General features: G+C 34.6%; 1 protein-coding gene across 3 annotated transcripts in view; it reads left to right on the forward strand.

Annotated features, from left to right (window-relative positions):
- The window catches only part of LOC123706451 (solute carrier organic anion transporter family member 74D), a 61,057-nt gene extending 52,688 nt beyond the window's left edge, over positions 1-8,369 (forward strand). For all 3 annotated transcript variants that reach the window (XM_045655750.1, XM_045655741.1, XM_045655733.1), the window contains exons 6-11: positions 1,603-1,728; positions 3,821-3,954; positions 4,494-4,624; positions 5,192-5,388; positions 6,340-6,516; positions 7,672-8,369. In XM_045655750.1, the coding sequence (XP_045511706.1) occupies positions 1,603-1,728; positions 3,821-3,954; positions 4,494-4,624; positions 5,192-5,388; positions 6,340-6,516; positions 7,672-7,829 (923 nt within the window). In that variant the 3' untranslated portion in view covers positions 7,830-8,369. The remainder of the gene's footprint in view (positions 1-1,602; positions 1,729-3,820; positions 3,955-4,493; positions 4,625-5,191; positions 5,389-6,339; positions 6,517-7,671) is intronic.
- The last annotated feature ends 7,190 nt before the right edge of the window (positions 8,370-15,559 follow it).

Consider the following 15,559-nt stretch of genomic DNA (forward strand, 5'->3'; position numbering starts at 1 on the left):
TATTAACGTTTTCTCTACATAAGAACCATCCTCGTACTTCAAGGAATATAATAAAAAAAGAATTATCGAAATCGGTTCAGCCGTTCTCGAGTTATGGAATTACAACGAAAAGTGGCATTGATTTTTATATATTAGATGTGTTCACAGCAAAATAATACATTCCAAAAACAAATTTGAAAAAGAAAAATAATTATTTACGAATAAATATCTTACTAATATTATTATTTATTATGTAAACTCGAAAGTTTTTGAGGATAGATTTGTGGGTGTGAGGGTATGTTTGGTGTATTTTGATTGGCAGTCCTATCGTTTAAATTTCTAAAAAACTAACTTGTTTTTTTGCTCTCTACAGCAATTATCGGAATAAAATGTTACTTTTAAGACCATGGAGTATAACAAATCTTGGACAGACAAGGGCACAATTGTCTGAACGACTTTGTCCTCCCAATTTTTAAATCGTAAACTAGGCATAAGTGTGACAGATATGGCCTTGTCGTTCCAGAAATCAAAAACATTATAGGGCATATTTACATAAACGACGTTAGCGCTCCAAGTGACAGCTAGCTCAGTCCCCGCCGATGGCACAACTAACCAATGAGACTTTGTCTCGCCAAGAGAGAAACAAAATAGCGCCAAAATGACAACGCCACTATTTCAATCTGGCTGTTTTTTGTAGGAATTAAACGAATGTCTTTGTCCCTCCAGTTGAAAGGGCCCTTTTAAAGCATTTCTGCATATTTAAGTCATTTTGGCAATTTATGACAATTATGCCCTTGTTCTACCGAAGGTGCGATATAATGTTTTTATAATTCACCTGCCAGAATAACTCTTTACTGAATTGATTATTTTTAGTAAAAAGTAAGATTAAAAATAATATTTTCTATTTTGTAGAGTAGTTATTTCAGTATGTATTTTTGGGGTGAATATTTAGTTCTTTCATTATTTTTTCTCATAAACAAAGCAATTATAAATGTTAATTTGTCCTGTAGATTATATTTCTTCCCAAGAAGTTAACTGCTAACGGTAATATTGAAGCAGATAATATTATTTAGATGACTATTATCGTCAACAGTATACTATAACATTTAAAATATTGTTAACATAATTTTAAAAATCTATTTAAATTTATGATAAATTGAACGTAAAATGCGGAGGATTACGTGTGTTTTTATACTATGCTTAAGAGAAACTTTTACACATAGATCGGTGGTAAAATTATTTCTTGGTCTAACGCTCGCCCGCTCGCCTTCTCGGTACAATGATTACGGAAACCTTACCACTTTAAGAAAGTTCGAATCGATTAGAAATAAATAAAGTGTTCATCTTGTAGGCAACGCTGATCATCTACTCTACCTTAAATCTTTATACATCAACTTTAAAAAAAACCCACAGGACTAACTAATTTCTGTAGATGTAATCTAATGAATCCTACTTCTGTGTAAGCTGTGGTCATCATCTAACTGGTTGAGGTTACGTGAATCTTTTATGAAATTATATGTATATTTTAAGTCATCATGGAAATACCTTCGAACGAATCCTTGAAAAAATAAAGAAAAAATATAACAGCTGATAACAACAAGTAAAACAACGTTATATTTCCAGGTCTTGGCGGCATTTTGGTGATGGGTCTGGGCATCATCACCTCCGGAGTTGTGATATTGAAGCTAGTGCCGAGCGCTAGACAGGTGGCCGCGTGGACTGCTGCGACCGCTGCTATATATAGTGCTGGTGAGTTGTGGAATGTTCTAGAAGGTTGTGGAATGTTCTGGAAGGATCTGGAAGGTTCTGGAAGGTGTGGGAATTATGGTATGGGTATAGAAAGGGTTTGTAGCGTATTGTTTGGTGTAGTGTGAGTATAGATTTTCTAAATGAGGGGAAAGGTTAGGTTAGGTTAGGTTAGGTTAGGTTAGGTTAGGTTAGGTTAGGTTAGGTTAGGTATGCCTAAATGCATTCTCCACTATAAAAAAAAAAAAAAAAAAAAAAAAAAAAAAAAAAAAAAAAAAAGGTTAGGGTGGTGAAGGTGTGGGAATTATGGTATGGGTATAGGAAGGGTTTGTAGCGTTTTGTTTGGTGTTGAAAGTGATTGTGTAGTGTGAGTATAGATTTTCTAAATGAGGGGAAAGGTTAGGTTACGTTAGGTTAGTTTAGGTTAGGGTGGTGATGGTGTGGGAATTATGGTATGGGTATAGGAAGGGTTTGTAGCGTTTTGTTTGGTGTTGAAGGTGATTGTGTAGTGTGAGTATAGATTTTCTAAATGAGGGGAAAGGTTAGGTGTATTTTTATGATAAAAAACACATCATATTACTGAATATCTTTTTGTGATGTAATTATACAGGGTGTCCCACTGTTGGTATACTAAGCTCAAAGGAGGTTAAAGTTATGCATACGCTGACTACGTAAAATTACTTATAAAATTCCAGGCGCATTTTTTTTCAAATAGATGAAGTTTTAAAACTATGTGTACAGTGTACACCCATAACAAGCAACCCGCCCAACTTTGCCACTACCACGTGAGCTATCGTTTAAGATTATGTTTTCATAGACAAAATGCTCACATTAGAGAAGCGGTATATGCCGGCTGCGCGAAGCCAGAGAAGAAAACATGGATTTTCAGGAAAAATTTAGCAAAAAATTTTAGACGTAATTTTGTTGTTTAAGTATTTTTTTCATGATCAGTGTATGCAAAACTACAAGTCCCGTCGCGCTTAGTATACCAATAGTGGGGCACCCTGTATAATGCACGTTTAGAAGCGCGTTGAAAATGAGTCTAGTTACTGAAAGTAGGTAAAAAAACTGAGCCTTCGTCCACCCCTATTGAAGCTTAAGGCTATGCCACAAACACAAAATAAAACTTCACAACTGTAATTTATTAAAAACAATATCTATTTAGGAATAAAACAGAAACAATTAATTACTTTATAAAAACAACAATAAAATAATCGAATCAATAAAGTTCTTCACGCATCAAACATTGTATAAGCGTACATACATGTATAATAATAGTTGATATTGAGCCACTTAGTGCTTATTATACACGTGTCATGATTCAATTTTGTGCCTAGACTTTAATTGGCTGTTTTGGAACGCTTCATGGCGTGGCACGCGTTTGTGTGCTAACTAGACAGATAGATTATTCGTTATTGCTCTTACACAAATAAAAGAAAATATTATAAATGGAGTATGTATCCTAGCTGTGAAACCGCGGCCGAAATCAAGTGTTTCTGTACCTCAAAAATTAAATGTACCTACAATCTACAATTTAGACGGGGTTTAACTTTAAGCGCGGGTTCCCTTTAATCTGGTTTTGACTTTTGTCGTATTTCACATAGACAACTATTAAAGTGACAGATCCCTGGTTTAAAGTAAGACTGTGTTTAATTTTTTTTTGTGGTAATACCAATAAAGTTTAATCTAAATTCGTCAAGCATTTTTTGTGAAAGAGTAACAAACATACAGACATCCATCCTCATTAACTTTCGCATTTATAATATTTGTAGGATGTAATATAAAGAGGTTTATGTATCGACTGTTTGTGACTTTGTAAGATGAAATCTCTGGGTTTAGTGAACTGATTCGAAAATTATTTTATCAATAGAAAGCAACGTTATCTGAGTGTCATAGGTTATATTTTATCTGGTTTTATCCGGGGTCAACTCAACAATTTATGAATAAAAATAAATAAAATGTGAATAAACTAATTACTAGTTACCTATATTCTATATTGAATATGTAATTTATCTCTTGCCATTTTAAAATATGTTATTTATCTTTTCCCATTTAAAAATAAGCAGTATGTTCATAGCTTCACAATGATTTCCAGGTATGATCCTCCTAATGTTCGTCAGTTGTCCTGAAGAGAGCTTCCGCGTCATCACCAAGGCGGAGATGGCCAATTTATCGTGCAGTGTCGACTGTCATTGTGAAAATGCTTCTTATAGTCCTGTTTGTGGACAGGTGAGAATACACACACATAGGAGAATATAATATGCACACGTACACGTATTCATACAAGCTCCTATACATGCGTAAACATGTACACGCATACAAATGCACATACGCCCCCGCGTACACATACACACATAATAACGCACGCACACACGCACGCGTGTGCGTATTGAGAGCGTATGCGTATACAAATGAACGTTTTAATATATCGTTTTTGTGAGTGTGAACGTCCGTTTGTTACTCTACTCACCCATAAAATGCACGCACTTTAATGGTAACATACACTTTTCTATAATTTAATATAATGTCATTTACACTAAAATTGACAAAGAATTAATTAGACTTTTGCTTTATAGTGGAAAACATATTTAATCGGATTGGAAAATTCTATTGCTTTAGTAACATCTCTAAATATTTCTAATTAATAATATTAAGTTCTTTCATTTAATCCAGTGTGTAGCTAGTAAAATAACAGAAAAGTAAAATATTAAAATCAACATGCAATTTTGAACCTTATCCCCTTGTATTAAAGTGCACATTAATTCCAGGACTCATACACATACATGTCGCCGTGCCAAGCGGGATGCTTGAGCAGCAAGCAGTTGGACAATAGCACGTGGTTGTATTATAATTGTTCCTGTGTTGATGGCGATCTACAAGGACTTAAGGCTTATAAAACGTGAGTTTTTTTAATTATTATTATAGTTTTTTTTAAATGTTGCATTATTTCTTGTCTGATAGAAATTTTTTGAATGAGGCTAATCCACATTGAAGGGAAAATCATTGTTCTTTTTCTTGTTCGCTAGAAATAGAATATAGATATAGTATCAATATAATTGAATACATATTGTACTCTTATCTAAAATGAATTTTTGACTTTTTTTTAGCTTGGTGTATTTTTTACAAAATCATTTATTTATTAATCCGAACATAATTAATATGTACGTATTATGCGTATAGTACACCCATAAAAAAAGTGTGCTGTTAATATATTTTTTGAAGTGAAACTTCTTTATCGAGGTTGGAAAAAAATTTAGTGTAACATTTTTTCGTTACGCGTGACATTTTTCCGTTACGCGCCATCTTTTTCTTATCCCTACCACGCGTGATTCGACGTATTTCTGTAAAGTTGCATATAGTAAATTATTTTTTGAAAAATAAGGTCATAAAGAAGTTTCACTTCTTAAGTGTGTACACTAGTATACGCACACATTTTTTTATTAATAAGTACACGTTTTTTTTTCAGAATCGAACGCTACGAGCTTAAAAATGCTACATACGACGACTCTGCCAACTGGAACGGTTTCGCCGTGACCGGCGAGTGCGGAGGTCCCTGCAACCAGATATATGTGTTCATCGCGATATTTGCTGCGGTTATGTTCGTACACGCGAGTGGGGAAGTGGGAGCCGTGTTGCTGATCATACGGTGTACGGATAAGCACGGTGAGTGTGCGCGACTGTACCTGTAGTCTGGGTGTACGCGACTGTACTGTAATGTGGGTGTGGGTGTACGCGACTGTACTGTAGTGTGGGTGTACGTGACTGTACTGTAGTGTGGGTGTACGTGACTGTACTGTAGTGTGGGTGTACGTGACTGAACTGTAGTGTGGGTGTACGTGACTGTACTGTAGTGTGGGTGTACGCGACTGTACTGTAGTGTGGGTGTACGGCGTACGCGACTGTACTGTAATGTGGGTGTACGCGACTGAACTTGTAGTGTGGGTGTACGCGACTGTACTGTAATGTGGGGGTACGGCGTACGCGACTGTACTGTAGTGTGGGTGTACGGCGTACGCGACTGCACTGTAGTGTGGGTGTACGCGACTGTACTGTAATGTGGGTGTACGGCGTACGCGACTGTACAGTAATGTGTGTGTACGGCGTACGCGACTGTACTGTAGTGTGGGTGTACGCGTCTGTACTGTAATGTGGGTGTACGGCGTACGCGACTGTACTGTAGTGTGGTTGTACGCGTCTGTACTGTAATGTAGGTGTATGACGTACGCGACTGTACTGTAGTGTGGGCGTACGCGACTGTACTGTAGTGTGAGTGTACGCGACTGTACTGGAATGTGGGTGTACGGTGTACGCGACTGTACTGTAGTGTGAAGTAGAGTTGTGTGTGTGACTGTATCTGTAGTGTGTGGGAGACTTGTGTGTGTGCGTGTTTGTACCTGTAGGGTGAGTGTGTTTGTGAGAGGGTCGGGCGAGTGCGGCGCGCTCAGCAACCGGATATACGAGTTCATTGCGATATTCGCGGCCATGAGTGTGGGCGACTGTACGAGTGCGGCCGGCTCAGCATCCAGACGTGTGTTAATTACGATGGCCCACTTACTTTTTCTTAGCTAGGTGATGTTTAACAAAATTTTTATTTTTACATCTCATTGTTTCCAGACAAAGCGATGGCGATGGGCGTGATCCAGTTCGCGATAGGCGTGTTCGGCAACGTGCCGTGCCCGATCGTGTTCGGCGCGGCCGTGGACGCCGCGTGCCGCCTGCGGGACGCGGCGTGCGGGCTGCTCGGCGCCTGCGCGTCGTACGACAGCGACCACCTGCGGCACTTCTTCCTGGGTGAGTGTGTGTGTGCAACGTGCGGGCTGCTCGGCGCCTGCGCGTCGTACGACAGCGACCACCTGCGGCACTTCTTCCTGGGTGAGTGTGTGTGTGCAACGTGCGGGCTGCTCGGCGCCTGCGCGTCGTACGACAGCGACCACCTGCGGCACTTCTTCCTGGGTGAGTGTGTGTGTGCAACGTGCGGGCTGCTCGGCGCCTGCGCGTCGTACGACAGCGACCACCTGCGGCACTTCTTCCTGGGTGAGTGTGTGTGTGCAACGTGCGGGCTGCTCGGCGCCTGCGCGTGTACAGCTTGCCATGACAAACAGAGCCATGCCATAGAGAGCTATGCCATAGAGAGCTATGCCATAGAGAGCCATGCCATATTATGCCATTCCAAGCAAAGCCAAGCCAAGCAAAGCCATGCCAACTTCAGCCTGGTCATTAAGTTTGTAATTAAAATTTACCAACAGCTTCACCCCAGTGACCGAGTATTCAAACTTCTACTATTTAAAACTAATTTTACTCACATTGCAAAAATAGTAAACAAACTCGATTTCGTTTATCACACAGCGATCTCTAATGTCATTCATTATATCATATCAATGTTACGTTCGCTCACGAGATCACGTGGCTGCTAACGTGACGTGCGTTTTACTAAATAGCGTGCGTGACAAGACTTTTTCTTAATAACAAATCTTAATAGGTTAGGAGTGTCAGTTTCTATACATATCTTGTATAAGGATAGCAGAGTAGCTCGTGCAAATTGTGATTTGTGTATTGTAAATAATAAAGAAGCATGATTTAGGTGTTTGTTTGCTTTGATTGAAAAGGCTCCGAAATTACTTGATTAATTCAAAAATCGTGACTATTTAAAAAGTTAAGCATGACCAAGAAACATTACTTTATAAAAAAAACGTACCGTAACGTATAAAAAAAAAATTGGTTGTTTGTAAAGTAGGTTTACGTGATAACTTTTTATGATGAGATGAGACGCTCGAGTGTGACACGAGTTTCAGAACATGTCACCCGACTAAAACGATTTTAAAGACGTTATCACGTCAAAATTAGTTCGTAATTCGCAAACCGCGGCGAACAACTAGTTTTTTTTATAAACGCGAAGTTTTATATTTACTTATACGACTTATCTTCATATATCTTTATCTATTTCAGGTCTATCCGCCGGGCTGATGTTCCTAGCGTTCATAATGGACATGCTAGTGTGGAGCCGGGCGGGTCGTATCGACATGAACCCGTGCGAGATATCAGAAGCCCCGCTCTCCCCGCTGGCCAGCCCCCTCACACCCGCCTCACCGGACACACAGCTCTGACAGAAAATAACATATGAATCGCACCTGTGAAGTGGAATTGTGTAACGGAATAGTGCACCGGAATAGTGCAACGGAATAGTGTCACGGAATAGTGTCACGGAATAGTGCAACGGAATAGTGTCACGGAATAGTGTCACGGAATAGTGTAACGGAGTAGTGAAGCGGAGTAGTGAAGCCCATTTGTGATAGTGATACTCGCCCGTGAAAATAGTTATGCCCATTTGTGAAAAATAATAATTTACTGGAAACAAAATGTGAAACAGTGTGAAATTCACCTGTTACACCTGTTTACAATTTAATTGTAATAGTGAAATCAATTTGTGAAATAATAGTGAAGCCTATTTTTGTCCCTAGCGGTTCATATCAGAACTCAAAAATAATATAAAATAACGAATGATATTTGAATTTCAAGCTTCCAATATTCATGCTAATAATAAAGAATTAACTAAAAAGCTGATCACTAATTTTAATGGAATCAAGATAGGTCGTTTGTGAATCAACGCACGCATGTATAATTTCAAATCTATGAAACTTGATAAATAAAAAAAAAAATTGAATTGCTATAACTTCTTTATTATATTTGTGCGCCTCGTGCCTTCTTTGGGTTTGTGGTAATTGCAATAATAATATGATTGTAAATGTATGCTCGTTTGAATTTATATGAAGTTTCTAGAAAAAATTGTTTAAATTTAGTAGTATAAATATTTTGCTTTTTACTTGAATTTTAGTGCAATTTTACAAATGTATCTTTACGATACTGGAATTCTGCAATATATAAATATATGTTTGATCATTTATTATGCCCTTATATTATAACCTTCGTTTATTGTTTTCTTAGTACAATACGCTACTAGGAAATATTATATTTGTCAATATACTTATATATACATATTTAGTGGGAAGGGTGAGGTTTTGTGTTATGATAAATGGACTTCTAGAATAATATATTTATGAAGTTATACTTCTTTCGGCGCGATGGAGAAAATTAATGATGAGAGTGAATTTTTACGATGCGCGCGCACATCGACACCTAAATTTAACAGCATGAAGTTAGTTCTAGGTGGTATGAAAATTGATAACTATGTTCAAGTTGTATATTCTAGTATTTTTTTCCATACGCCAAAGAATTATAACTTCTCACTCGTGTACATAAGTACACACACTCTTTTTTTCCATGGAATTAATAATAAAATATAGTGTGAATGTGCAATGTAGGGTGAAAATTATCTTAGTGGAATATTTTTACGGCGGTCATATGCTAATATGCTAGAGAATGACTGAATAGGCATATGCATTAATATAGTATGTTTTTCATATATTAGTGTTTGTATCAACGATGTGTGTTCGCGGTAATGCATTTAAATGCCACGTGTAACATTTTCGGCAACTATTTAGAGCCGATTTTTCAATCCCCGGTTAAAACTTACCCGTCCAATAAAGTATACACGATAATGTAAAAATGTCACCTGTAAACTGTCAATTGTGTGCAATAAGAATACATTTTGAAATGGTAGTTTAATCCGTTATTCGATGAATAAGTTTTAACCGAGGATAAAATGTATTCTAATTGTCTGTTTTGTCATAAACGGACAATTAGAATACATTTTATCCTATTGTTGTTGTTTACTGGTGACATTTTAAAATGTTCGTGTAACACTTTATTGGACGGTTAAAAAGCAAGGAACCTAACTGGTATACCTAAAGTTGGAAATTTTGAAAAAACTTCATTTTGGCGGCAAGAGATGAAACATGTGCCAATCGATAGTACATCAAAATACAAATAGGAAATACTCTTTGGTAAAATGTCGTAATTGATACGGTTTCGGAATAAATAAGGGTTAAAAAAAAATATTTTTTTTTCAGTTTTTTGAATTATTTGTTACTTCTTACACTTAAAGGTTAAAACAAAGCATATAAAACTTCTAATTTGTAAAAAAAGGGTTTTAAAATGTTGCATTACTATCTAAACCAAAGTAATAAACCAACTTTGGGCTAGGGGTAGGGATACGCACGTGCGGTGCGTCACTTATTACAAATTAGAAGTTGTATATGCTTTGTCTTAACGTTTAAGTGTAAGAAGTAACAAATAATTCAAAAAACTAAAAAGAAAATTTTTTTTTTAAACTCTTATTTATTCCGAAACCGTATCAATTACGACATTTTACCAAAGAGTATTTCCTATTTGTATTTTGATGTACTATCGATTGGCACATGTTTCATCTCTTGCCGCCAAAATGACTTTTTTTTTTATCGCAAATTGGTAGGTATACCAGGCTTCATACTAAAATGTCCCATGCTCTTTTAACCAAGGATTGAAAAATCGGCCCTTAGTAAAATAACTAAGGAATCGTGGTTTTATATTATAATATTTTACATAATGTTTTTTCGTATTCTACTTTTTAGACCAGTGCTTAAGTGACTTTTGTTAATACGCTAAATATTTATATGAAATGCATAATATTTGTTATTTTATATGTTGCAAATATATTTTGGGGGTTTACAACGATCATTTTCAGTCCCATGTAGTTAATGCTAGTAGCATTTTGCATAATCACAATTTGGGACTGATTTTTAATGTGCTGTTTCGCTGTCTTTGTGTGTTAAATAGTTACAATCGTTTATTTTATTTTTAACTTTAATATTTTTAAAGAAGCGGTTTTCATAATATGTCAATTGAAAAAAGGTCCTTCGAGACCGCGACTTTCGTACGTGTTAAAATATAAGTTTGGTTAATTTACAATGTATGTATTTCCTCCTTTATATTTATAATGTAAAATAAAAGAGCACACAAAGACAGCGCTCAGCAAAACATTTATATTTCGATTATTGCGAATTAAATGGCTAGTGATTAGACGTTTATTTTAGGGATAGTATTTTTAATTTTTTTTTGTAAATATATTAAGATGAAATATAATCACAATAGTAATATTTAATTGATAATATAATTTTTTACTTTACTTTAAAATTTACTCGCTCGAGCTATGGCCAGTCAATGTATCAATAAAAATAGTTTACGAATGAAGCAGTGAATATTTTTAACTATTATTCTGTCTGTAAAATGAATACAACGGTATTTTTTTAATATGTGAGACAAATCAAACATCGTCAAATATTTTACCACTAATGATTCCATAATATTTTGCAAAATTCAATTCAAGTTTATACAATTATTACATTATAAAAATATCGTTGTTGAAATGGATATGATAATAGTTTTTTTTTTAGATAAATATTATATTTTTTAATCGCCAGATTTTTACACAAATGGCAGACTATAGTTCAGTGAATGATAAACAACAAAAGGCTGGGCCAAGTCTAAACGTGTTATTATAAAATTTATAAGCAAGTCTAGGTTATTTCTCTCGTCGAGATCTGCAATACGTTTTGCTATTGTTAATTCTTTGTAAATCATTTTATTTCTTATCAATATATGGGGGTTTATATCTTTAGGATGGCATGTGCAATAAAAAAAGAATTTTTATTTTTAAAAATCAAAGCGTACCGGCCACTGCCATATTGCATAGATTATATACAGATAAAAAATATTTCTAATGACCATCATGTACTTGTGTTCTGTACCTACCACCAAAACTTTTTTTTTTATTATACTTATTGTAAATATCATATTCGTAATTTCTAATATGTGCATTATTCGTGTGCAATCTTTATAAAATGTTTATGAATTGAATAAATTAGTATAAATGTTTTTTTCTTATATTTTCTTTCGGCTGCGTTTTATCGAATTGCGGCAGAGCATAATATTATTATGATATTTAAGGCGTTCAGTTTTGAACAGGGAATTTAATTGTAATATTATACATCACTAGTGAATGTCATCAGTTAGTTTTTAGTTGAATTTGTTGTCTGTTTCGCGAATTATTACTAATCAATGAAGTTAATGTTTTTTGTAACAATAATAAATAAAAACACTAGTCTATGTTTATAGTATAACAAATGAATACCTCTTGGTATTGTCAATTTATTGATTGTATTAATTATTATTAAAATTGAAAATGTAATAAATCATGCATAATCACAAGCCGTTTTTGGCGAATTTTGATATTCTTAATTCTTATAAAATATTCGCTCAGTGGTAGCTAACCTTATCTACTTATAGAAAATAAGCAAAGATATTGGAATGTCTGTTTGTTTTGTTACAGGAAATTTTGAATATTATAAAGCTATATATTTTGGTTTATATTTTTATAGCCGTGAAATTCGTGCCTTGCAATGTGTCTATACAGAATACTATTTGACAAATTATAAAATTTTTCTTGTAATTTTTTGCTTAAATATTATATTTTCGTAATAATTTTTGCAGTGCCGTCGAACAAAATGTCACTTATTTTAGGGAAAATGTGTAATGTGTATGTTATAAGGTGTAGTTTTAACAATTTACCAAAAGATCACAAATATTATTTATAAAAATATAATATTATGTACGCGTCTGTACTTTGTTTTAACCAATTAAAAAAATGTGAAATTTCTAGAAGGTTCTTGGTTAAATGGATTTTGTAATGTTCCCGGTATGGCTACTTATCTGTTCATAATAATTGTTACTGTGCGTTCGTCACATATTTTATAATAATTTGTAAATAAAACATTATTGAGAGATACATTGGGTTTATTTTTATCTATCCCTTTACAAGTCCTTCATTTCTAAGTTCTTGTAGTCCTTATTTTAAAAGGACCATACTAAAATTCAATACGCTCTACGGTAAGTTATGTTTTGTGCGTGACCTTCTCCAGATAAAGAAAATATACTGAACCAGCATAAAACACAAATCCTTAAAACCTAGCCACTACTTTTTTAGAATATAACTATGAATATTCTAAAGTTTTTATTTATTAAGCCTTGATACAAAAAACTTGTTATTTAACCAAATCCAGTGAACTCATTTAAAATTAACGAGAGTTACCGCTCTATCGAGACTAATAATAATAATTGATACAACTCCTTCATATAATTAAGTTAAAAGTTTTTAGGATCTTACTATTTTTATTTATTTCAGGATTATTAAATACGGCCGTCTTAAAATAATGAAAATTAATTTTACGTTAAAGATTGAACTACCTTTTATAAAAGTTAAATATAAGAAATACTTAGTTTTTTGCTCGATTACGATCAAACTTTAAAGGTAAAAGGTTATTTACTATGCAAAGACGGAATAAATAAAAGGTAAAAACGGTAAATAAAGCACACTAACAACTAAAGTAACATTATTTGGGATAACCTATTACAAATCAATGATGTCGATAATGCTGTTATTACTCTTCACCTAAGTTCACCTAAGATCTTAATACATCTTTGTAAATAAATTTCTGGACTGTCTACAGAACTTGGCACACATTTAGATCTCATTTCTTTTTTTGGCAAATTAAGTCAACGGTTGAACTCGGCTCCAATTTTTACATTTATGTTTTTGGTGGGATATCATAACTTTTTGACGTGACAACGTCTTATAATTCGATAGAGCCGGCTGCACGCACGAAAAAACATGACTCATGCGGCGTTACCTCGCTCTGAGGCGTTCCGTAAGGCCTTGAAGTGCAAGCGAGAGCGCGGAACGAGCGACAAAGAAGCACAATCGGACGTTGTCACGTTCAACTATCGTCAGTAAACCGACTTTACAGACAACCAATTTTTGTACAGAAAATTACTCTGCAAATTTGATTTACTTTAAGAATACTTTTTGAATACGATTTTTTTTCTTGCAGTTTCTCTGTATGGTTTGTTTAGTATTATTTTCTATATTTTCTTGTATGTTATGAAGGTCAGCGTACATTGCCCTTTCGTTATCTGCAATTTTTAAAACTCGTTTTCTGTTTAAAAATTACATGATTTTCTAAACATCCAGCGTGAATATGTACTGTGATTTGTACACAAACTATTACCAAGATGCAAAGATCGTTGTAGAAGAATCGTCGCCTTACTCCACGACGTGACGGTATTGCCATGACGCCATCTTGAAATTTTACTCTCAAAGCGCCTAAAGATGTTTCACATTAATATTGATATTACGCAAATTAAATCATTTCGACCTTCAACGAAGCCTTCTTCCATTACACTGAAATTAAAACTAAACTAAACACTCATAAATAAAGAATAAATAAATGTGAATATGTAAAATTGTATATTATTTTTAACTGTATGAGCAATATTTTATTACAATTTTATTTTATTTCACGTTTGATAACAGTTTTGAATAAAGAAATCATGCAATCGAAGTAATCCGCCCTAGCGATACTAGCGCGAGTGAGTGTGATGTCAGAGGCGCATCGAATCCACAGATGTTTCGTGCTAAAATATGTAAAAATTTACGGACTGAAGTTTGAACAAAGCTGGTGTAAAAAAAATGTATGGTAACCCTGTGAAACTTTATTTTAAAACTTTTACATCTCATACAAATTACAAAAAGGTATAATTGTGTGGTATAAAGTATTTAAAAAAATGTTAAATTGGCGTACAGTCACGAGCAATAATATATGCCTAGGGGGCGATGTGCAAAAATATCTGTCACTAGAACAAATTCAATAATATCTGTCTGACCGTATACAGAATAAATATCTGACATTAGTAGGCAGCATAATAAAGTGGCATCAAAATTATGTGACGAAAATGTACAGCAAATAATTGTGATAACCTCTCACAGCATAAATATGTGACGTCGCCTAGGAGGCAATAATATCTGACACGATTATATTTTCAGTTGAATTTAAAATTTACAAAACAAATAAATATTATTTACGTACTCAAATTTCGACGGACCGAAGGACGTTTTTTAAAAAGACAAGATTTAATTTAAACGTCTTTAATATGTGCTCTCTACATCCAGAATGAAAACTTAAACTATAAACTTATCGTTAAACAAAAATGCAACGCTGCAATCTATGTTCTAAGAATTATACAAAATGCATTAAGGCGATGCAGGGTGGCCGTAGTTATGCTGCGTTAACAAATACGATATCACATGCATGTACTGCGGGTTGCCCCGACATAACTCCTCCATCCTCAGTTTCAAGAAAATCTGAAGGATTTTCTTGAATACATATTTTTCTTAATTTAGACTTAATTACTACCACAATTACAATTATAATTACGATTAATACAAAAGTTATAATGTTAATCACTCCGACGGCACTATTCACTGTACTACTAAACTGGTTTTCACTATTTTCACTATTTTCAATTAAATGCCTAAGCATATTTATGTCAGTTAAATTTGCACCCTTCTGGTTAACAGGCTTCCTGTCGGTCGGGAAGTTCATCAAATTTGGTAATATAATTTTTGGTAAACTTGGGTATATAATATCAATTCCATTTACTTCATATTTCTTTAGTGTTATATCTCCGATTTTCACGTAACAGCCAGTCTCGTCTAACGTCAATAAATAGGTACCATGAAGGAATTCTTGGGTTACCTCGTTTTCACAGACCTTGGTAAGTACTGTTTCCACATTTACGTATAGTATCCATCTATTTGGCAGAACATTGTCGATTTTCACGTCATCTATGGAAATGGGAATCGGCTGACAACTGGAAACATTTGTAGATAGCCGCAAAAGATCAGCTAAACAATCGTCTTTATATAATGTTGATGTCAGTATTTCCGGGCATAGGAACCGGTCTTCATCTATTTCTTTGCATGGTTGTGAAAGTGGCATGGTTTTCAACCCCTTCACAAGGACATATGGGTATTTGGGTAGGATAAGGGAAGTCTGACCTTTTT

Source organism: Colias croceus, chromosome 1 (assembly GCF_905220415.1).
Source record: "Colias croceus chromosome 1, ilColCroc2.1".
NCBI lineage: Eukaryota > Metazoa > Arthropoda > Insecta > Lepidoptera > Pieridae > Colias > Colias croceus.